This window comes from Lacerta agilis, chromosome 17 (assembly GCF_009819535.1).
Source record: "Lacerta agilis isolate rLacAgi1 chromosome 17, rLacAgi1.pri, whole genome shotgun sequence".
Lineage (NCBI taxonomy): Eukaryota > Metazoa > Chordata > Lepidosauria > Squamata > Lacertidae > Lacerta > Lacerta agilis.
In genome coordinates, this window is record NC_046328.1 from 24,547,960 (window position 1) to 24,572,160 (window position 24,201).

The following is a 24,201-nucleotide window of genomic DNA, read 5'->3' on the forward strand; positions in this document are numbered from 1 at the left end:
GCACAGCTGCGGATGTGTATAAAGAGAGAAGAAGTTGCAGTTTTCAACTGCCTGCAGAAAGAGAACACCCACATGCTTTGTGTTTGTATAGCCATAAAAAAAACTCTTGTTTGAGTATTTTACATCAGTCTTGTGGTTCTGTTGTCTGCCGCCAGGGAAAACTCGCCTCCAATAAAACCTGCCTTAGTCTGAGTCAGACTCTTGGTCCATCCACCTCAGTATGCCTGACACTGACTGGCAGCAGCTTCCAGAGTCTCAGACAGAGGTCCTTCCTACCTGGAAATGCGAGGGACAAATGCAAGGTTCTACACTTAGGAAGGGGATGTGGGTGGCGCTGTGGGTTAAGCCACAGAGCCTAGGGCTTGCCGATCAGAAGGTCGGCGGTTCAAATCCCCACGACGGGGTGAGCTCCCGTTGCTCGGTCCCTGCTCCTGCCAACCTAGCAGTTTGAAAGCATGTCAAAGTGCAAGTAGATAAATACGTACCGCTCTGGTGGGAAGGTAAACGGCGTTTCCATGTGCTGCTCTGGTTCGCCAGAAGCGGCTTAGTCATGCTGGCCACATGACCCGGAAGCTGTACGCTGGCTCGCTCGGCCAATAAAGCGAGATAAGCGCTGCAACCCCAGAGTCGTCCGCGACTGGACCTAACGGTCAAGGGTCCCTTTACCTTTACCTTTACACTTAGGAAGGAAGAACCAGATGCACAAATAGAGGATGGGGGACCCCTGGCTGGACAGCAGAACACATTAAAAGGTCTTAGTAGACCACAAGCTTAACATGCGACAACAGTGTGATGCAGCAGCAAAACATGCTAATCTAATGCCATTCTAGGCTGCATCAACAGAAAAACAGCATCCAAATCAAGGGAAGTCATAGCACTGCTCTGTTCTGCCTTGTGTCAAGCTGTGGGCACCACAGTTTAAGAAGGATATTGACAAGTTGGAGGGTGACCAGGATGATCAAGGGCCCAGAAACCAAGCTTTATGAGAAACAATGAATGTGATTGCAAGGCACTCACAAGTGCCCTGCAGGATGAGGCCCATCTAGTCCAGCATCCTGTTCTCGCAATGGCCATCCAGACCCCCAGGGGAAGCCTGCAAGCAGGACCTGAGCACTGGAGCACAGCTCTCCCTGCCTGTGGCTTCCAGGAACCAGTACTCAGAAGCGTTACTGCCTCCAACCGTGGCAGCAAAGTATAGCCATCATAGCTAGTAGCAATCGATAGCCTTGTCCTCCATGAATCTGTCCCCATCCTCTTTTAAAACAATCCAAGCTGGTGACCGTTACTGGCTCCTGTGGGAGGGAGTTCCACAGTTTAACGATGTGCCACATGAAGGACTTTCCTTTCGGCTGCATTGGATGTTCACCAGATCTAGTGTTATTGGGGGGCACACGACATCTCTCTTCGCTTTCTCCAGGCCATGTATCGTTGCTTGCCTTTCCTCTAAACTAAGGAGTCTCAGATAACTGCAACCTTTCTTCATTGAGGAGTCTCTCTATCCCCTTGATAATTTTGGTTGACTTTTCTGGAACTTTTCCATCTCTCAATCTCTTTTTTCCTTTGAGGTGAAGTGAGCAGAGCAACATGTTGTTGTTGTTGTTGTTGTTGTTGTTGTTGTTGTTGTTGAGTCATTTAGTCGTGTCCAACTCTTTGTGACCCCATGGACCCGAGCTGCCTGCATTTCCCCGCTTCTCTTTGTTGTAAGAAAAAACTGCTCCTTTTTCCTTATGGGGTATCCAAGAGCCCGTATAGAGTCCTTATGTAGGTTTTCTATCGGTAGGAGAAAATAACAGAGGCCAGCCAGAGAATATTGAGAAGCAAAGCAGCTAGTAAGCATGATCCTTATTAAACTGTTGCAACAGGGTTCCCCGTTCACCCCACGCAGGGAGGGAGGAGAGGAACCTCAATCATTGGTGTGCAAGCTCTCATATAGACTTTTGAAATTGCCTACCCTGTAGCTCAAGACAACCCCCCAAAACATCATACATACATCACAGAAAGAGGTGGTCCCCAGCAGAAATTTGAGTGTGTTGCTTCTCTCCTGTCTGCCAGGATACTGAATAATGCCTTATCAGATTGCCTTTTCTGGGTAGCCTGGCCATTCCTTTCAGATGATAAATACTTTAGTTCCTGAATCTCTTACACATATTGATACTTTGCTTGGCTTAGCAGATAACTTGCCAGACTGTACTTGCAGGGAGGTGTAAGTGGCTACAGTCGAAAGACAATTGGAAAGCTTTTCCTATTTCCTTCCCCCTTGCAGAGAAATATTTGAGGTCAATTTGGGAGAGTCAAAATGGCTTCAGGATTGTTCTCCTGTACTATTTCAGACACGTTGTTTATATACTTATGTGTTTTCCTTGTACATTTATGAAGATTCATTATATATATACATATAACCTTAAAGGTAAAGGTACCCCTGACCGTTAGGTCCAGTTGCGGGCGACTCTGGGGTTGCGAGCTCATCTCGCTCTATAGGCTGTGTTTGTCTGCAGACAGCTTCCGGGTCATGGGGCCAGCATGACTAAGCCGCTTCTGGCGAAACCAGAGCAGTGCACGGAAACGCCGTTTACCTTCCCGCCGGAATGGTACGTAGTTATCTACTTGCACTTTGGTGTGCTTTCAAACTGCTAGGTGGGCAGGATTCCTATAACACCTCATTTCAGCCCAGCATTTGATGAGGATTCCCAGCCACTGGAACTCTTCTCAGGAAACTTCCCTGGCAAAGGAGGAGACAGGTGGCCAGGAAAAGAAGTACTGTATCTCCCTTGCATGCTTGGCTACCCACTGGGAGCTGCTGGAAATAGCTCAGGGCCCCTCTCGTTCCTCTTATCTCAGGCTCCTCTCCATTGTTCCTCCGGCTGCACTCAATAAATCAGCGGCTGGCTAGCTAGAAACCACAGCAGCTAAGCTAAAAATAAGTGCCAGTGTGGGCAGGTAGGGTGAAGTGTCTGCGACAAAACCTCAAGGATGGGCGTTGCATTTTAATTGGGAGTCTGGGTAGTTTAGGAACTGGGGAGGACACAAAGAGGTTTCTGATTATTGAACGTAGGAAGGAAGCACCCTTCCAGGAAACCTAGCAACAGATCTCCAGGGCATCAGGCTTTCTTCCCCCTCAGGCTTTGCATGCACAGGGTCCCAGGTTCAATTCCCAATGCCATCTCCCCGACTGAAAACCAAGTGAGATGCTGCCAGTCAGAGTAGGGAGTGCTGAGGCAGACAGACCGACAGTCTGACGTGGCATAAAATCTGATAAATAAAATTGGTAAATAAGAAAATAATTGTTGCCTCCTGTGGCAGCGAGTTCCAAAGTTTAACTATTGCACTGCATATGAAGAAGTGTGTTCTGCTGCCTGTCACAAATCTTCCACCCTTCGGCTTCATGGGATGTGCACAAGTTCTAGTGTTATGAGAGACTGGGGGGGGGGACTTTCCTCTGTCCACTTCCGCCATCCCATGCCATGGCAGGTCCAGGCACTCTGGGAGGAAACCAATTTTCTACATCCGTTTCAGTTGGGGTTTATTAGGCCTCATTTTGGCACAGGAACTGCTTGTACGATGCCCTCTGTCGGAAGAGAGCCAGGGGAAATATGTCCCCGTTAATTTTCCTCGACCTCTCTGCAGCTTTCAATACCACTGACCATGGTATCCTTCTGAAGCGACTGATTTGGGGGTAAGGTGGCACTGCTTTGCGGTGATTCTGGTCCTCCTTGGATGGCCATTTCCTGAGGGTGATCCTTGGGGAGTGCTCTTCAGCCCAGTGGAGCCTTCAATGTGGGGCTCCTTAGGGTTCCATTTTATCCCCCATGCTGTTTAACATCTACCTTGAAACTGCTGAGTGGGGTCTTTTGGAATTCTGAAGCACGTTGTCAGCAATGCGGTGATGGCACACAGCTCTGCTTTTCCTTTACATCCGCAGGTGAGGCAGTGGAAGTGCTGGACTGGATGAGAGCCAACAAAACGAAGCTCAGTCCAGATAAGCCCGAGGCACTGTTAGTGGGCAGTTCCCATGACCAGATGGATGAGAGGTTGCTTGTTTTTGATGGGGTTACAAGCAGGTTCACAGCTTGAGGGTACCTCTGGATCCTTTGCTGTCGCTTGAGGTCAGTTGGTCTCAGTGGCATGGAGCGCCTTCCACCAGCTTCGGCTGGTGGCCCAGCTGTTCCCCTACCTGGAGGGGGCAGCCTAACTTCTGTCGTTTGAGCATATTACACCGATCCTGGCCCAATTGCATTAGCTGCTAATTAGTTTCCGGGCCCAATTCAAAGTGCTCTTTTGAACCTAATAAAGCCTAATAGAGCCAGTGTGGTGTAGTGGTTAAGAGCGGTAGACTCATAATCTGGTGAACCGGGTTCGCTTCCCCGCTCCTCCACATGCAGCTGCTGGGTGACCTTGGGCTAGTCACACTTCTCTGAAGTCTCCCAGCCCCACTCACCTCACAGAGTGTTTGTTGTGGGGGAGGAAGGGAAAAGGAGAATGTGAGCCGCTTTGAGACTCCTTTGGGTAGTGATAAAGCGGGATATCAAATCCAAACTCCTCCTCCTCCTCCTCCTCCTCCTCCTCCTCCTCCTCCTCCTCCTCTTCTTCTTCTTCTTCTTCTTCTTTGGCTCAGGACAGCAATACCTCAAGGACCACCTCTCCCCATATGAACCGACACAGACCCTGCATTCATCATCTGAAGCCCTTCTTCGATTGACTCATCCACATGAAGTCCAGACACAAAGACGGGCCTTTTCTGTGGTGGCTCCCTGCTTGTGGAATGTTCTTCCCTGGGAGGCTCGCCTGGTGCCTTTTGTTATATAACTTTAGGCACCAGGAGAATCATTCATGATTCCCTGCAGTGGAGGGTTTTGTTTGTTACTATGTTAATGTATTTTTGTGTTTTGCTATTGTACACCTCCCTGTGATCCTCCAGTGAAGGTTGGTAAAAAAATGTATGAAACAAATAAATTTATACACTTCCAGCGTGCCACCTCTTACTTGCCTTTTCTCTAAACAAAAAAAAAAAAACCCCAATTTGTTGAATACTGTCCCAAGAGATTATTATTATTATTATTATTATTATTATTATTAAAATGTGTCCCTCAAGACCTAAAGTTTTAAGTTAAAATCCCAGCATTTGCAAACGTAAAAGTTAAATTCACCAGATACTGATTTGCAAACGTAAAAGTTAAATTCACCAGATACTGATTTTTAGGCAACATGTTACAATACCCCTGGAAGGAGGGAGCAGGGTGGTAGTGGTGGAAATGGCAAAGAGAACTAAGCCGATCTGTATTCTGTCCCCACTGCAGGTTCTTGGGCTGTGCTCTCCTTCTTCGGTGCTTTAAGAGGCACTAAAACTGCCCTGAAGGAAAAATAATGTGTGGGCTGTGAACTGTTCCCCTGGAGGGAAGCTGGCCAGAAAAACCACAGAGAAATCCTTGAGAAGGCACCATCTTGGCCACTGAATGAACTGTGTGTTCCTAACATGGCCACAACATTAGAACTACATTAAGTAGACAAATCTCTTCTATTTAATAGAGTACTTGGGACTGGAAATACAAAGATCAAAGACAAGAGATTCAGGACCTCCCAAAGAGAGGTCTCACCTGGCAGCAAGGTGTAGCTGGTCAGCTGACCCAACAGAAAGGACACCTTGCCACCGTTCGATTTGGAGCAGAGTTGGGTAGCTCAAGCTCTGTCTGAGCAAGGGAACCATGCCCTATACCTGCCAGATCTGCCCCAGTCTTGGAAGAGAAGGGCTTCCCTGGGAACTGGTAGGGGCCCAGCCCGATTGGGAACCCCACATCCAACTAGGATCCGTGTATCTGTTTGGGGCAGGACACCATCTCCGTCTTGGGAAAGCTTGACACTGGCCCAATGAACATCACCACCACCCAGATGAAGCTCAGCAAGATGGTGGGTTCTGGGCTACCCATTGTGTCCAACCAAAGTCAATGGAAACCCAACGGCCTAGAGGAGCTCTTGTCCAATGGGGGGACCACCAACGGCAGTGTTCCAGGAGAGGAGGTCTTCCAACTTCCCACTTTCTCTACTGCAGCCAAAGTCCGTGTTGCCATAACGGTGGCCCTCTTCTTCTTTTCCGCCTGCTTCAACATTGCTGTGCTCTGGACTGTCGCCCAGAAGTACCAGCGTAGGCCTCACCTCCGTATTCTCCTCATGAACTTGGCAGCTGCCGATCTCCTGGTGACCTTTGTGGTGATGCCTTTGGACGCAGCATGGAACGTCACTGTCCAGTGGTATGCTGGCGACCTGGCTTGCCGGTTTCTCATGTTCCTCAAACTTGTGGCCATGTACGCCTCGGCCTTCGTTACCGTGGTGATCAGCCTGGACCGCAGGGCAGCCATCTTGCACCCGCTTAGTGTCAGTGAGGCCAAGAGGAAGAATAAGGTCATGTTGTGTGTAGCCTGGGCCTTGAGTTTAGTTCTGGCGTTACCTCAGGTAGGTGCTATTTATTTTATTGGCGCATATGCATTTATATCCCACCTTTTTCTCCATGGAGCTCAAGCTGGCAAATTCAGTTCTCCCCGCTTCTCGTTTAATCTCCACAACAACCCTGTGAGGAAGGTTAGGAAGGTCTTGGCGGTCGGGGATCTCATTGGCCACTGTGACAACAAGATGGTGGACTAGGTGGGCCCTTGGCCTGATCCAGCAGGTTTCATCTTATGCTCACTGGTGCAATGCTGGTTGTTGTCCAGTGCTATTTGAAATGACTTTCTCCGGATTTTAAAATAAAGAGGAAGTATACAGCTTTTCTCCAAGAGGGGATTGACATTGAATTATATATTAATTATTTGCGCCTAAAAACAACCCACAGATAATGTGACAATAAAGAATTATCATAAAGCCAAACTCGGGGTGCCTTCAGACGTGGGGAATATTGGCGCTAGTTTTCCCGATTGCTTCTGTCCCGTTTTCTAATGTTCCTTTCACACTGCAGTGTCTGCTGCATTATGGGAATGGGGCTTGTTGATGGGATATGCCGACATGATTGCTCTAAATTTCATTCACACCAGTGGGTGGGGTGTGACACTGGACGTCACTAGTCTCCTACCCTTTCCGCAATGCCTGCTTCTGTTCCCCCACAAAAGATCCGCATGCTGGTATCCTGCCCCAGATTCCGTCACTATGCTCCCACGATTTTCTAGGTGAAAGGGAGCTGTAAATGCATTTTTTTTTTTCTGCAACCAAATCCAACGGAAATGGGCACCAAGCATGTGCTATATATCCCATTAGTTTTTCAGATGTGGCTTTTACAGTTGTGTGAAAGCCAAATATAATGTGGGAATTAACAGTTAGGGGAATGGAATTAACTGCTGTGTGAATGCAGCCACTACGTTGAGATGCCTGTTGGATTTTTTTAGATTGAGCACGCTGAAGGATCTCTCTCTCTCTCTCTCTCTCTCTCTCTCTCTCTCTCTCTCTCTCTCTCTCTCTCCCCCCCCCCGGTTCTGTCTCCAGGTGTTTGTCTTCCACACTGTCAGCCGGTCTCAGCCCACCTACTTCATCCAATGTGCCACTGTCGGGAGCTTCCAGGCTCACTGGCAGGAGACCCTTTACAATATGTTCACTTTCTCCTGCCTCTTCCTCCTGCCGCTGCTAATCATGGTCCTTTGCTACGCCCGCATCTTCGTGGAGATCTCGAGAAAGATGAAGAAAGCTTGCGGTGAGGTTAACCTGCAGTGTGCCAACTATCCTCCTAGTACCTCCCCAGAAGGGGTGGGCGAAAGAGCGTTACTTTTGGCTTTGGTTTTTTTTTTTTTTTAAAAAAAAAGACTAATAAGTCTAATAAATAAGATGGTGCTGTCCCATCAGCCCCATTCAGTGTTGTCCTTGGTCAACCCTTGGTCAGGGTTGATGGGAGCTGAAGTCTAAGGATCTGTGGCTCCGGAGAGGTCCGGAGGATGGCAACTCAAGAACGGGCCTTCTCTGCAGTGGCTCCCCGCCTGTGGAATGCTCTCCCCAGGGAAGTTTGCCTGGCATCTTCATTATACACCTTTAGGCACCAGGCATGACCAAACTTGGCCCTCCAGCTGTTTTGGGACTACAATTCCCATCATCCCTGACCACTGGTCCTGTTAGCTAGGGATGATGGGAGTTCTAGTCCCAAAACAGCTGGAGGGCCAAGTTTGGCCATGCCTGCACCAGACAAGTGTTCTTTTTTTAACCAGGCCTTTGGTTGATTTGATTGACATCCTATGCTCTTTTAATACTGTATATTCGGGCGTATAAGACTACTTTTTAATCCAGGAAAATCTTCTCAAAAGTCGGGGGTCGTCTTGTACGCCGGGTGGAGAATCTGCGGTCGAGTATAGCTCAAACTCTATATTTTAACTGGAAAAGTTGGGGGTCGTCTTATACGCCCAGTTGTCTTATACGCCGAAAAATACGGTATGTTGGATTTTTGTGGGGGTGTTATTGGGTTGTTTTTATTTTCATTATGTATTTTGTAGTTTTATATTTTGATTTTGTTCTGAGACCTGGTATAGGGCAGTACACAAATTCAATTAATAATAATTGTTAATAAGAAGATAAGGAGAGTGTGCTGGGTCAGGCCAATGGCCCATCTAGTCCAGCATCCTGTTCCCACAGTGGGCAACCAGAAACCTGGGGGAACTAGGAAGCAGGACCTGGGCACCACAGCACCCTCCCCTCCTGCAACTGGTAGAGGTAGAATTGATAAGCCCTCTCCTCCCTGTTTATTTGTATGCCGTATTTCCATATTTAAAACCATGCTCAAGGCGGATTACAACACGGAAAGATTTACATACTTACAAAAACAGAACAGAAGCAGTCACAAGCAGGAAATAAAACTGTATCAAAGCATACACAAGAAAATCAAACAACCCCCCCCCATAAGTTCTAAAATAAAGGTGCAAATCTTAGTATAAATTAGGCATCTCCAATTGTGACCCCCAACAAAAAAAACCCGCAACAACTCTGGGCCCAAAGATGGAGAAAAGATAAAGTCCCTACCAGAGAAGAATGGCAGATCACGTTGATGGATTATGCCAAAATGACCGGAAGAATCAGAAATCAGGAAGAGCAAAATTTTAACAAGGAATGGGGAAAATTCATAACTTACCTTAAAAACCATTGTAAAGAGTTAAAATCGTTAGTAGGAATCGAATATCACTTGTAGTTTAATGGTGAATTTTGGACACAATGGAGAGGTAAAAGATTTTGGATTATTATAAAACAGGGGTGGCCAACTTCCAAGAGACTGCGATCTACTCGCAGAGTTAAAGACTGGCAGTGATCTACCCCCTTTTTGGGGGTTCAGATCAAAGTTGTTGAGCTTTTTTGAGGAAGGAGAAAGGCCCGTTTCTTTGGGGTTCAGGTCAAAGTTGCTGAGCTCTTTTTAGGGAGGAGGAAAGCCCCATTTTGGGGGGATGCAGGGAAAAAGTTTTGAACTTTTTTTAGGGGAGCCAAACTTGTTGGGCTTCTTTGGGGGGAGCCAGTGATCTACCATAGACGTCCAGTGATCTACCGGTAGATCACATCTACCTGTTGGACGTGCCTGTTATAAAAGATGCAGGAGGAAATGACTAACAATAGGACCCACAAAGGGGAGGAGGGGAGTCCAGGAGATTCCTTGGAATCTTGTTTTTATGTTGTAAGTTGGACACGTGACTGTTAAATTTTAATTTGAAAAACCAAATATTTTTTTTAAAAAAAGAAACCCTCAATAATACCCCATATAAAGAGCCCAGAGGCATCTAAGATGGTTTCTGGTTCTTGGGCAACTTCAACATTTGTAGCTGGAGTCAGGCAGGCAGGGAGCTGCTCTCCCAGCAAGGTGGAAGGAGGCCAACAAGGCAGGAGCCAGGACTCACAGCCAAGATGTTCCCCAACACCTCCCCTCCCCCAGACCCTTTACTTTTTGCCTCTCACCGTCTTACTCCTCCTCCTCCTCCTCCTCCAGCTTCACCAAAGTCCAGGGAGATCCACCTCCGCCGCTCCTACAACAACATTCCTCGGGTGCGCATGCGCACCCTCAAGATGTCTGCCGTCATCGTCCTGACTTTCGTCGTCTGCTGGACTCCTTACTACCTGCTCGGCCTGTGGTACTGGTTCTCCCCGGAGATGCTGACCAGGGAGCAGGTGCCCCCTTCCCTCAGCCACATTCTCTTCCTCTTTGGCCTCTTCAACGCGTGCCTTGACCCCCTGATCTACGGATTCTTCGCTATGCACTTCCGGACGGAGAGCGGGCGGGCCTGCTGCTGCTGCCCTCGGAGGGAAAAGGAGATGGAGGGAGCTTCCGTGCTCACCGGCTCCTTCCGAGCTTCCACCATCAGCGGGGGAGCTGCCAGGCAGCTGAGGGAGCCCAAGAAGCACAAGCCGGAATCGGCGCTGGCGAGGGTCAAAAAGCTGGGGTTGAAGAGGAGGAAGATGGCGGAGAGCTTCATTTGAACGTGTAGATAAAACGTGGTCCATTACCTCACTTGCTGGGATTTGCTTTCACTGCTGGGAGTTGGGTGGAAGGCCGGCACTACTGTTTGGCAAGGTGATGCAGCTGCCTCATGTGCCAGTTATTCAGAGGCGGAGGTGTTGGAGCTGCCAGTCCCACCCAGCCTGCTGCTGGGAGCTGTAGAGGGTGCTGTCTTGTCACAAGCACCGGGTTAAGAGTCAACTGTCAGCTCAGTCAACTTCTGCACAGGGAAGGTAGGCGACATCTTGTCCTTTGCTACAGGTGGCAAATTGTCTTGGTTGGTTGCAGCCTAATTCGAGCTCTGGAGGAGCTTCCATGGCAATAGTCAACGCTCCGAATCTCTGACAAACAAATACAGAATATTTTCTCAATGAGGGATCCTCTCTCTTGTCCCTTATTTCTCTTCTAGTGTTGCAGGTATGGAAAACAGCAGTTGCCCAGGAATAGTAATATGGTACAATCACTTTTTATCTGCATTTAACTTGCCTCCTGATTTATATTGTGCTCTAGGAGGCTTACCGGTAGTTTGGTCAGAAGCGAGTATGCACTTTCAGAATTAACACAAAATTCATTACATCTGGTAAATGAGCCACCATAACCGCTAGAGGGCTATGAAAATTTGTGTCCTGGGCTTTTGCCCATGTACTATCTAAAACCAAAGGGGTACATTGGTTGCCAGATCCCAGCTCTCCTACCTCGCTATAGCAGCCATCGATAGCCCTGTCCTCTGTGAATTTGTCCAAACTTCTTCCAAAGCCATCTAGGTTGGTGGCCATCACTGACACCAGTGCGAGTCACATAGCTTAACACTGAGCTGCATAGCTAACCTCCAGAAACGTCAGATTTAGGACGGTGAGCTAAGGGCAGGGGCAGAGCAAGGAGGGGGCGTTGGGGGCAGAGCACCCTGGGTTCCACCCTGGAGGGGGTGTGACACTTGGCGCCACCCCCCAGCAACTCCCAAGCTGCCGCCCGGCACCTCTTCCGTGTGGCGGTTGCCGCGCAAGCAGCCGCTGCAGGGAAGGGGTGCCGCTTGCGCCCGGACGGACTGCGCAAGTGTGGCATCCTGCGGAGTCTGTCTGGGCTGCCAGGTGCGAGCAGCTGCCACCTGGACGGGCTGCGGCAGCCCGTCTGTGCGGCTGCTCACGCCCGGCAGCCTTGCGAATTGCCATGTGAGCAGCCGTCGCACAGACGGGATGCCTCAGCTTGTCCGAGCGGCAGCTGCTCACGCCCAGCAGCCCGGACTGTGCATGTGTGGCAGCCCGGACGGATTGTGCTCCGTAGCGCACATGTATCATGATGTCACGACGCTATGGAGCAGCATCCCACCCCTGTGGGGTGCCCCCACGTTTGCTGCTCCAGGCAGCAAAGTGGCTCTGTACACCACTGGCTGAGGGGCCACAGAATGGAAGGTGAGAGGGCAGAGGGCATGAAAATACGAAATATGTAGGGGGAGGCACCAAATTTTGTCATCAATTTTGTAATATTACCAAAGTCTACTTGTGCCTCCAGCTTCTCCTGGGAATAAAATGCCTGGAGGCTTTTCCCTTTGCTGAGACTGTTGCCTCTCAACTTTACTCTCCTTCTCCTCCTCCCTGCTGTGCTGCCTCAGAACCTCCATGGGTTCTTGAATCCCCCACAGCATCCTAGCCTTTCCTGCCCTCTCTCCCTGCAGCCCCATCTGCTCTAAGGATTGCATCCCTTCCTCCCTTCAGGATCCTGGCGCCAGCCACCTGCAACTCACTCTCTGCTGCCTCTTGCCCTGCTAACACAGGCAGCTGCAGGAGCAGGTCAACCGACAATGGCGTAAGCTGCCTTGGGAAGTGGAAAGCTCTCTTTCATTGGCCGTTGTTAACACCTCTCACCGTCTGGAAGTTCCTGCTGCATGTGTCGTGAAATCTGCTTCCCAGGCTGATGTTTCTTCATTCTAACTGTTTTAGGAGATGCTGTCACTTCAATCAAGCACTGAACAGGAGACATGTCTAGATCCCCGCCTGCTAATGAGCATGGTTTCTGTCTAATAATGCCACATCCCCACCTAGTGGCCAAAGGCTACCTGTGACACCTCATTGAAGCAGCTGTTCATCAACAGCTTATCTATAAAATGGTAAGAAAGGGATCCCAGGAGTCATCTAGTCCAATCCCCTGCAATGCAGGAATCACAGCTAATAATTCTTGGAGGATAAGGCCAGTATCAGAGGGGATACACCCCTGAATACCATCTGCTGACTGTTAAGTCTAGCAGTATCAGGAGACCAATACCTTTGTTAGTGACTGAAATCACAAGAGAATGAGCTTTCAAGTTTGACACAAAAGAAAAGGCAGGGGCACAGAGTGATGGGAGAGAAAAGGAGGCAGGAATGCGTGTGATGAAAACGCTCCCCAGCTAAGAATTGTGCTGTTGTTCTAAAAAATGAAACAGAAAGGCCGTTGCTCAAGTCTCTGTTAAAAGCCATGATTGGTGGACTTACACTGCTCCAAAGGCTGTAAGAGGCAAGAGAAGCAAGGACTATTCTCCCTTGGAAAATCTATGCCCCAGAAGCGGAAAATCTATGCTCCAGGAGTGATGACTCTTCGACTGTAGAATCAAGGGTTTTCCCTTCATACCTAGTCCTTCTCTTCACTACTTGGCATCCAGCCTGAAGGTAAATCTGAGGGCTGTGGAAAATCACTCACTTCTTCAGTTTTTGTTTGACAATAATGAAAAGGCATTGCTTTATGGCTGCTTTCAGAGTTTTCTCCCAATGGACCAGCAGGCTCAAGAGACTGACAGAAAAAAAAGGAAGTGCTCCACAAATTAGACTGATGCATCTTTTCACTGACAGATTTTCTGCCTTGAATGAGATGACAAGAGGACCACTGTGGTGTTGTGCTTAGGGAATCAGACTAGGCCCTGGGAGACCAGAGTTCAAATCCTCACTCAATTATGAAGTTCACTAGGTGGCCTTGGGCCCAGCCACTCAGCCTAAACTACCTTACTAGGTTGTTGAGAGGATACAATGGGGAACAGAAGAACTAAACATGCCACCTTGTGCTCCTAAGAGGAAAGGTTAGATAAAAATGTAATAAAATATATAGAAATGAATGCACAAATGAGATGAGGGCAGCTGTGGACATTGTGCACACCCTTGTTTTGAACAAATATTGTCCTGCTTCTGGCAGCCAGGATGAAGTGTGGTGGGCAGACAGAATGCTATGGGGGTCTTGAAGTCTTACCCCCTTGGTTCCAGCCCTTTTCTTTCTGGCTCTGTAACCAAAAGCTTTTTTAAAAATGCACCAGGAAAGTGGGGGGAAAGAAATGAAAACCTGCTAGATCTACACAAATGTGCGTGGACATAAAATATGTGGAGCCCTAGTGCTTTTATTTTTCCCTGGGGCCTTTGATGCGCCACAAAGGACTTACGTAGACAAGTGTGAGCAGGCTAGTAACTTTTTCAGACTGATAAAAAAGGCTAGTTTGAGAATTTTTATGGATGCTCTTGACAATCCAACCACAAAAGAGGCTAACAGCCCAGCAAAGGGGAGGCGATAGACTACAGTCACTCTGAAGCCCCACCACCTTGGGACACATCCCCCAAGCAAAGGAAAAAAGGTTAAACACAAGGATTGTTTTATATAAAAAAAGTCCATAATCTTTTTATTCTGAACATTGCTTTCAGACAGTCCCTTCTCAAAGACTAAAAAGCACAATGACTTGTACCAAGATACAGGAGGACGTATGTCCAAGGACACCAATAACAGGAAATCTCATGTAAACTGAGACATCAGATTGATAGTAATTAAGAAATAATCAAACTGTGTAAATACAAAATGAACCGGGGGGGGGGGAGAGAAAGATATAAGCATATGGTCTTAGTGCAGATGGGCATTTCCTTCTGGTTCGCCAGGATTTAACATCATAAGCATCGCAAAAAGGAGAGCCTCCCTCCCCACCTTTAGCGCCTCCTCCTGTCAGGACTCCTGCTCCTTCTACGGCCACCCCTGAGAGGAAAAAGAAGAGACAAAGACGTCCATTAAATTATGACGAGTTTCTTTCCATAAGCAAAAGCTGAGAAAGTTAGCAAGACTGGATGAGGCTCATGAAGTATCTGCTGGAGAACTGCGCTCCATTTATCATGCCACAAATGGAGGACAACTCTAAACACAACTTAAAGAGTGTGGAAGTGGTAGCTGAAGAAGAGAGCTTGCTGCTGGCAAAAGACCAGAATTTGGCAAGCCCCAAAGCCAAAAAAGTTTGCAACTTATATCTTGTTTATGCAATTACACAGACACCCCACCCCCGGATCAGTGCCAGTGCCCTAACCCTGGGTTCAAGTCATGCTTGTGGCGCATAATCAGTCCACTGTGCAGCCTTGACTCAGTTCCCTTTCTGAAATTGGGAACAGTGGCAGTGAGTCTCAAAGATTGTGAAGAGAAGAAACAGAACACATACAAAACTATGGACAATCAGAAAAGGATAAGTAAAGCATGTCTTCCATTATGCACAAATTGTTTTGCAAAAACAGGTTAATGGGGCCCAGACAACAGCCAGATCTTTTGATTAAATTCATCTTAGCTTTCCTGCTTTAACATATACAGAAGACAGAAAAAGAGCTGTAGTATTATTAGTGTGCTGTAAGCACCACCTTTTAGCTCACTGTGAGAAAAAAAATGTGTAATTCCCTCCCACTTAGTGGGAAAATCTCACCTTCGCTTCCCTTTCGGAGGTCCCCTGACAAAACACCAATCCACGCTGATTGGCTGCCCCATAAGGTCTTGTCCATTCAGTCCCTCCATGGCTGCCTGGGCTTCTTTGTACGTTTCATATTCTACCAGGGTGTAGCCCTGTAAAATACGAGGACGTTCAGAGGAAGAAACATAATTCACTCAAATATTTATTGGAAGGGTTTCTAGACTTCTTCAGCCAAATCTAAAGGACCTAACACGGAAGGAAAAGACAGCAGGTAGGAGAAGGAAAAAGGCAAACTCAGGCACACATTCTTAGTCATAGTTATTTTAACAATTGGATAGAATGGGAAACAGTTCAAGAGCACTAGGTGCCAAAAGTTGCTGGTCTCTCAGTTGAGCTGATGGAGAGTCCTTGCTTTTCTTCCACTGCTGCAGTCTGAACAAACTTCCCCTGGTCAGACTAACGGATTGATCGCAGGACACCTTATTTGCAGCAGCATTCAACACTGGCAAGAAATAAGGCTGACAAAATGCAACAGCATATTGACAAAAGCAACTTCCTCTTCTTATGCTTTCCTTTCAGTGCATTTTGAGAAACCTGCAGATACCCCCCCCCCCAGCTTTTAGGACCTATCTGTGCTGCCCCCTGCTCCCACAGGGAGCAGACCTGAGGCTTTTGGTAGTTATAGCAATGCACACCTAAGGTGTGTTCCTTGACTATTTCCAGAAAGAACACAAAAGCAGCCACCTCTGTACCTTCAGGTAACCTGTCCGCCGGTCAAGATTCAGGTGGAGGTTCTTGATTTCCCCGAACTCTGCAAACTTGTCATGAATGTCCTCTTCAGTGGCCTCCTCATGGACACCCGTGACGAAGAGAATCCAGCCTTCCACCGCTGTATCAACGAAGAGCAGGACAAAAAAGTCATGAGCTGTGCTTGGAAGAACACATCTCAATGTGGGCTGCCCCATGCAAAGGAGAGGTTACCACTGGCCAATTAGGGTGGGCGGGACATGGGAGAGAGAACATGCTCTCTGGACATGTACTCACATCTCTGGGGACCCGGTTCATCCCCATCTTGCTCCACGCTGTCATAATCCTCACGGACTCGGGCTCTGGAACCCTCCTCTGATTGTATGCACCAACACACAAAGAAACAAAAAGCAAAGAATCCAGAATATGATTTAGAAAGCACTAACGGTGCTGTGGAACCCTCCCAACACCCCCCCTTATTTTAGGCTAATGGAATGTAATTACACATTAGCAGCAGGGACTGCTTTCCCCAGGCTTCACCCTCAGGGATACCACAACCAAGATCTCACATCCTCAGTACCAACTAGAAAGTATAACTCTTTCCATAGACATCCCCTCTGAAGCACCTGCAATGATGTTCCCTAATAAAACTCCTTCATGGAAGGGGCTCTGAGTGCCTCCAAAATGACAACCCTGTGTTTTCCTATGCTTACCCCAGAGGTCAAACACTCCACAGAGTAACTCCCCCAGAAAGCAGCCACCTCCCCTCACAGCCACAACTTGAGGGCCTGCTCATAAGGCTGTCCACCTTTTCTGGCTGTTGCAGCTGTCCAGGAGCAATGAATGTGATTCCTGCACTCTGGCAAGTGGGAAACTAAGCATGAGAGTGTTCAGCACACCCTTTCTGCTTCGAGGGCAATTATACAGGGCTATGGAGAAAACTCAGTGTGAGGTTGGAAACAACACCATGCCCTTTCCTCTAAGGGTGGTGGCAAGAACAAAATCTGGCTACCCAGCAAGACCAGCCATAACTGGCAGCCCACTGATCCCCCTGTGGCAACCAACAGCAGATCAAAGCAACTGGCAATACAGTGGTACCTCTGGTTACGAACTTGTTTGTAACCCGAAATTGTTCTTAAAATGAGGGGCGCTTTCGCTAATGGCAACTTCCGCTGCTGCCACGCCACCAGCGCACAACTCCTGCTCGCATCCTGGGGCAAAGTTCGCAACCGGGAGCATCTACTTCTGGGTTAGCAGAGCTCGTAACCTGAAGCATTCGTAAGGAGGACAGTATGTAACACGAGGTTCTACAGTACTGCCACTTTTATTTTTCAGACAAAGGAAAGGAAGAGAATCAAATAACGTAACCTCTGAGATAAACACACACATCTATGCAACATACATGAGGCAGCCACCTTACCTGAACCAAACCCTCTGCCTTTCCTCTTCTTCGCTTTTTCCTTCAGTTTGTGGATGCTTTCTGCAGAGAGATCAAACAGGCTGGGTCAAAGTGACTATCTAAATGGGTGGCATGTCTCTACCTGCATGCACTCTCAAGCCCTATGCAAGGCATTATGTACACATGTTTCCTGGGAGTGGAGGAAACCTTGAGCGAGATGCAGCTTATCCCAACCTTTGCCCACCTAGCTGGGAGTTGTAGTTGAAGGGCACCAGGTCAGCAAAGGCTGGCTTAAACCACTGAGATAGGAAACAACTAGTGAAATGGGATTGGGGAAGAAAACAACACCAGAATCAACCCATGGGAGGAAGTAGAGGAATGTGGTAGTATTGGGAAAGCATCGCAGAACTGTTTTAGTCTTTAGCACGGACCTGTTACCTACTGTATTGTAGCTAGCATGTTCCTAAGTTTTTAATCATGTGTTTTCTATATCGTAATTAGTCTATTACTTGTGAGCCGCCCTGCAAGGAAAGCTTTCCTAAAAGGTTCATGTGTGGCCTCGAGATGTTGCAGTTGCAGCTCAACAACATCTTGAGGGCACCACATTAGCTACTGCTGCAAACGAAGCTCACTAACTGGCCTTGGGTAAGACTATTCTTCCTCGTCCTCAGCTTTCCCCCTTTATAAAACAAGGATACAGGGCTGTGAGGAAGGTCTCCTAACAATACAGTGCAGCCTTGGGGGGGGGGACAGTCCACGACAGACCCTTTTGCAAAGTAGGGGTAATAATAGTAGACTACAGTGCGGGGCTGTACTAAGTGCTTCCTTTCTTCTCTCTCTCGGGCCTCAGCCATGTATTTTATTATTAATTCACTCGCCCTTCACCTCAAGGTCCCAGAGCGGATTACAGCAACAAAAACACAGTATTAAAAACAGTTATTGGAATTTCAGAAACAAGGAGGGTCCTAAAAATAGGTACATCAACCCTTCAACATCTTAAGGTGTTGTTTATTTTGATTAAGCGGTATATAAATCGTTCCATCTTTCTCATTTAAATGATAGCGCCACCGTCACCACCCTCTACTCAATATAGGGAATGGTCACACCTGCCTACCTTACAGGGCTGCTGTGACTAGTTAACCGTTAATACTAATAACAGTACTGGGGAGGAGCAAGGTCAGAGTTCATCAGCCCCCCCCCCCGCCTATCCCTACCGTCGCCATCCTCGTCCATGGCGAAGTCCTCGCCGCCCGCCTCATGAAGGTCCAGTACGTCCGCCATCTTGGTCACTAGAGCGTCTTCCTCGGCCGACGGAGCTAATCTCGCCGCCCGCCTGACGACGGAAGGAGCGCAGTGCAAGCCGGGAGAGCTCGGCGCCTGCGCAGATGGGTTGGCTGAAGGCATGTTTCTGGGAAGGCGGGGGAAAGAGGATGTGTGGAGCGCCATCTTGAGGAGGTCTTTGCAGCGCTATACGAGTGCGACGGCGGAAGGAAAGTTGCAAGGCCTCACGGGAAGAAGGGCCAAAAGAGGAATAGGGCGGGCAGAGGGCTCCCTCCAGCTTGTAAAATTAGGGTGAGGGGTGTGGCTAAGACTGAACGGGATCTTCTAACACGGAGAAGGGGATCCGTGGCTGTGCAGTGGTTATATTGCCTGACTAGATCCTGGGAGTCCAGGGTTGAAATCCACTCACTGTAACTGGGTACTTTTGGGCCAGTAGCCTACCCCAAAGGGTTGTTGTGAGGATAAAATGGGAAGAACTCTGCATGCCAACTAGAGCTCTTTAGAAGAAAGTTGGGAAGTAAACGCAATAAAATAATAATGTTCCTCTGAAGTGTGCAGGTGAGTTAGAGAAATTAGCATAACTAGCAAATAATTTGCATAATGCAAAGGAATTTTACAATCTGTTGATTTATAAGCAAGTCCCACTGGAGTCAGTGAGGCTTACCCTTAAACAAACATGCATTGGACTGATACCATCACATCTCTGCTTCTTGGTCTCCTGAAGCAACATAGGTTCCCCAATACTGAGAAAACGGGAGATTTTGAATTATGTATCTACAGCTATGAGTAAAAAACCACTTTACATTTTTGGATGAGGACCTAACAGTACTACACAGCTGGCTTGACCAAGGGAAGATGAGAGGTAGATGAGCTGTAAGTGTTATTTGTAAGGGGAAGATATTGCAAGATGAGTTAAATGACTTAGCCCCTGGGGGTGTTGGGGGGAGCACAGACTTCTAATGTGAAAGAACTAGACCTTTCATGTGCTCCTCTGATGCAGCTCAAAATCCAAGGAAAAGCAGTGAGCAATGTGCTGAGGAAGGGGTAATTCCCCCTTTTCCATCTCCAGGAGAAGCATGTTTTAAAGAACTGAAGGGCACCCAAAAGCATTCCCTCTTTCACTGCAAGAAAAAAGATCATGCATTTAAGAAGAGCGATGAAAGGACAGCCATTCCTGAATGTCAATGCCACTCTAGACTATCAATCCATGCACTAATTTTGCAGACAGGATGATGTCTGGAGCTCTTAAGCTCTTGCAGCCAAATGGCAAAGGCTTATCATTAAGAAGGTGGGGGAAGGAAGAGAGAAGAAACAGATTAGGATCTAACCTGTTGACAGAACAAGCTTTGGGGACAAATCTAATGGCAGAATTTCTAACTGGGGAAAAACCAAGAGGAGCAGAGATTCAAAAAAAATGCTATTTTATTGTATAAAATTAGGCATTACAAAATTAAGTACTGGACTTTATCGCTTATAGTAAAAGAAAAGGCAGACAGTATGTAGAACTATTTTAGGTAACCTCTGAACTACAAAAAAAAAACAGCATAGAAAACCTGGACAGTAGAAATATTGAATGAAGAGGAGGATGGCAGCTTATTCAGAAAACCAGCACCAAAAGGAGGGGATGTGGGGGATCAGGTTATAGGTGACAGCTGGGGCCTGCCCAGAGGCAAACGTCTGTAGGCAGGTCTCTCCGCAAGGAAAATTCAAGAGCCACATGTTTGGAAAGGAAAAACTCAAACCCTGTACAGTACATAGTTTGTTTCTAATAGAAAGTAGTAAGTGAGGCAAGTGAGACATTCATATACAAACTGTCAAAGGATTATTTATAAGCCAACTTTATAAATGCATTTCAACATTAATACTATTGTGTAAACAAACCTGTATATAAAAATATATATATAAAGGACAAGACATTTATTATTTCAGGTATACAAATGGACATAGTGTGGAGGCCAAAATAATGCCACTTCTTGAGCTCCCCATGGAACAACTACCATCTCCACATACCTTCTGCAGCCCTTTGTATATTCTCCCTTTCTAAGAGTGGTAGTCTGAGCTCCCACAGTTATGAAATATCTGTTTGGAGGTCTGACTGCAAAGCCTCACTGCTGCTTATACACACCTGCTTATACACCATCTGGCTAAGAGATTAATGGCCCTCAGCTTCAGTAAGGCGATTCCTAGGTGAAAAATAATCCTGTTTACATAGGGTTGTATCTAGACTAAGTTAGTATGTCTACCTGAAACCAACAGAACCAGGTTAGTCATGACTTAACTTGGATCCCTTTGTGTGTGTGTCTTGTCCTCAGCTTCTAATGCCCAATTCAGAGCGTTCTACCCACACTTTCTGAAGCACCAAGTTCTTATTCTTGTATACAACTGCATTCCTAAGGACACAGGAGTGTATTAACAGCTGACACCCCCCTTTCTCCTCACCCACATTTTGCAGGACTACCATTCTTTTAGGACCCAAATGCCAGTTGTGAGGAATGGTATGCATGTGAAAGTTACAAAAAACCTTGGGGAAGCAATCTGGTGTTTTACCTGCTGACGTGGGTTCAAATATTTTGTGGCTCTCAGGCCCCAGACAGCAATTTCACTTTGTACCAATATCCTATAAGATACAATTATAAGCAAGGGCCCGTCAGTTTTAATTATAAAAGGACTCAACAATACTATCACACACCATGTGTTGCTATATATAGCTGTCAGCACTGAGACTGTTTTTCCACTAAATGTCTTTTGCCTTTTGAGTGCTGAACAAGCCAAATTGATCAAGGCAGTATCAATTCAAGGGCATGTTCTAGTTAAAATATCATCCGAGTGCACAGGTCATCTAGCTCCATCATTCCTGGTGACAATACCCTGGAAGATTATCTTCTGAGATAGAAGAATTACCGGTACTATAAACACATTATAACACAAAAAATGACTTCCAGGATGGAATTACAGGAAGCCAGGCTATTTCCCTTTCCAGTAGAAATAATCAAAATGATCCAAGATCTTTGTTCACAGTAAGGGTAAGTTAATGCCTTGCAAAGAAGCGGGGAGAAAATATATGGGAGACACTGTTTTCTGCCTCTCCTCATTCCCTCCAGCCACAAACCATCTTCCACGCCCAATGTCAAGACCAGAAAGGCAACATCGATGTTCTGATTAAACTCTTATTCTACCCTGTAAATAGTGAAGTGTTTTTAAAGTGTAACCATGACAATTAATCCCAAGGCTACAGGAATGCTGTTGCACATGGGTTAAGGTGCAACAGGTCTGATGACAGGTCAGACCCTGAAAATCTGGGGTAGGAAACATTCAAAATGGCATTAATGTTAGCCCAATACTCCCCTTCCCCAATCACACAGTCCTACAGTTGTGCTTTTGGATAGCTCCCCACCTCCCGTAAGTAAACTACATAAAGCCAGGAGTCAGAATCACCACTATTGCTATTTTCCTTATGCAATTTTAAAAATAAAGTCAATGCCATGTACACAAATGATTCCACTGGATTTAGCATCAACCTGGAAGTAACTGTCACCCCCTAGTTCTGTGTTCACAATTAATAAAGTAGATTATAACCCCAATTTCACCTCAAATTACGCACTGAAAATTGGGAGTAGTACTGTTACTGTATCAACTTAATAAGTTATTTAAATGTTAGGTGGTAACAAAATTATCTCAAGCAAGCTCAATTAGACCTGCAATCCTGTACCCATTTAAAGGGGAACAAACCCCACTGAACTCAACAGGACTTCCTCAGATTGCACTGTTAATCAGGAATATTATTCAAAAGTGTCACAACACAGCACTTTTGAGAGGCCTAGTCCCCCTCTGTAACCTATTTTATTTCCCCCCTTTAATCCTTAAGCATCACATTTTGCTAGTTCATGATACTGTCTTAGTCCCAAATCTTAAGGGTGTGGTTTGGAAGGCAGTTCTTTTCCAAGCAGATGTGACAAAGTCAGACACAGAACACGCAATGCTCTACTCACAGTGCAGATGAGTGATCTTGGCTTCTGGGTGGCTGACATGATTCCCCCTTACATCTACATCAGCTTTCCCTCATATTACACGTGATCTGCAGAGCATTTCTGTCTCTGAAGCTTCAAGCAACTTTCTCTATATACACAGTCAGTATTGCTATTTAAGAGTCCTGCTCCTAGTTTCAGTCTCTCTCTTTTTATATAAAAAGTGCATACATATATAAAGTTTGTATTCTACAAATTTTTGTAACTTTCTAATGTTGCTCGAACAAAGAGGCATTTCTCCTTGCAGCTGCACAATCACAGTTCTCCACTTACAAACAAGTAGCTCTAGCTACTGTATGACAGGCTAACTCACAGACCACTCTGCCAATGCAGTCTCCCAAGACACAGGAAGCTGCTCGACTGGAAATGAACCAAAATAGCATGCTTTGTGGACTGCACACATCACAGTTCACAGAAGCAAATCATGGAAGTAGACTAAGGTTACCAGATGTCCCCGTTTCCTGGGGACAGTCCCTGGATTTACAAACCAGTCCACATACAAAATCCATTGAAGTTGAAAAGTGTCCCCGGATTCATTGAAAAAAATCTGGTAACCTTAAAGTAGACCCTTCTGAGGCACCAACTGAATCCAGCGCTCTGATATGAAGGTCAAACACAACCATAACAACAAAGTAATTTAGTGCTTCCCCCTTTGACTCAAGCCTAAGATATCTGCAACCCAATCAAAGGATTCTGCATTCATCAAGAAGCTGAAGCTAGCTAGCAGGGAAAGAAAATGAGTCAGGGCTTTTTCTTTTTCTTTTAAATCAGCTGAGCACCTTAGAAACAGCAGTTCATCTATCTTCCTTCCCTGCAAGAGGCAAGCAGAGAGAGACTAAAATGCCAAAGCCTGGGAGCTCCTCATTAAGATTCATTATAAAGGGGTCATTCTATGCCAAACCACCTGCTTTTAACACTCGACCGTGCTCTCACGACTCAGATTGATACACATGTTAAGTTGTGGTTTGCACGCTATGGCTTATCAAACCTACCAGGAATAAAATGACAAAAATTCACTTTGAATGGTTGGTGACCCTTTTCTGTGGCACTTAATACCATTTTTATACCTTATTTTTAAAGAGGACACAATTAGCTTTATTTCGACACCAAAATAAGCCCAATTGGTTGAAAAATAAGCGAAACGGTTTTTTTCTAAACTGATGCAGAAAGTGCATTAGCCTAAATCGCACGAAAATCGAAATTGTCAAAAATTCTCCTGCGCCCAATTTTGGACCAAAAAATCTTAAAATATTAATTTGAGGTTCTCTCGTAGGTAAAGGTAAAGGGACCCCTGACCATTAGGTCCAGTTGCGGAGCTCATCTCGCTTTACTGGCCGAGGGAGCCGACATATAGCTTCCGGGTCATGTGGCCAGCATGACTAAGCCGCTTCTGGTGAAACAGAGCAGTGCATGGAAACGCTGTTTACCTTCCCACCAGAGCGGTACCTATTTATCTACTTGCACTTTGACGTGCTTTTGAACTGCTAGGTTGGCAGGAGCTGGGACCGAGCAACAGGAGCTCACCCCATTGTGGGGATTTGAACCGCCAACGTTTTGATCAGCAAGCCCTAGGCTCTGTGGTTTAACCCATAGCACCACCCGCGTCCCATTCTCTCATAGGTATCTTACACATAATTTTTTTTTT

At 46.7% G+C, this 24,201-nt stretch overlaps 2 protein-coding genes across 2 annotated transcripts; one reads left to right on the forward strand and one right to left on the reverse strand.

Annotated features, from left to right (window-relative positions):
- The first annotated feature begins 5,284 nt into the window (after positions 1-5,284).
- Positions 5,285-10,553, forward strand: LOC117038807 (gonadotropin-releasing hormone II receptor-like). The gene is made up of 3 exons (XM_033135746.1): positions 5,285-6,444; positions 7,465-7,669; positions 9,929-10,553. Exons 1-3 carry the CDS (start codon positions 5,863-5,865, stop codon positions 10,414-10,416), a joined length of 1,275 nt encoding a protein of 424 aa, XP_032991637.1. The 5' UTR covers positions 5,285-5,862; the 3' UTR covers positions 10,417-10,553.
- Positions 10,554-14,038: 3,485 nt separating this feature from the next.
- On the reverse strand, positions 14,039-18,622 carry RBM8A (RNA binding motif protein 8A). The gene is made up of 6 exons (XM_033174971.1): positions 18,465-18,622; positions 17,272-17,331; positions 16,149-16,226; positions 15,857-15,993; positions 15,120-15,256; positions 14,039-14,413 (listed from the first exon to the last, which is right to left on the reverse strand). Exons 1-6 carry the CDS (start codon positions 18,529-18,531, stop codon positions 14,368-14,370), a joined length of 525 nt encoding a protein of 174 aa, XP_033030862.1. The 5' UTR covers positions 18,532-18,622; the 3' UTR covers positions 14,039-14,367.
- Positions 18,623-24,201: the final 5,579 nt, after the last annotated feature.

Excerpts from the sequence above, each read along its gene's own strand:
- RBM8A (XM_033174971.1), bottom strand. The coding sequence starts at position 18,531 with ATGGCGGACGTACTGGACCTTCATGAGGCGGGCGGCGAGGACTTCGCC. Across the intron at positions 16,227-17,271 it reads AGGCAGAGGGTTTGGTTCAG|AGGAGGGTTCCAGAGCCCGA; the intron begins GTAAGGTGGCTG and ends GCATACAATCAG. Across the intron at positions 15,257-15,856 it reads GGCGGACAGGTTACCTGAAG|GGCTACACCCTGGTAGAATA; the intron begins GTACAGAGGTGG and ends CGTATTTTACAG.
- LOC117038807 (XM_033135746.1), top strand. The coding sequence starts at position 5,863 with ATGAACATCACCACCACCCAGATGAAGCTCAGCAAGATGGTGGGTTCT. Across the intron at positions 6,445-7,464 it reads TAGTTCTGGCGTTACCTCAG|GTGTTTGTCTTCCACACTGT; the intron begins GTAGGTGCTATT and ends TTCTGTCTCCAG. Across the intron at positions 7,670-9,928 it reads AAAGATGAAGAAAGCTTGCG|CTTCACCAAAGTCCAGGGAG; the intron begins GTGAGGTTAACC and ends CTCCTCCTCCAG.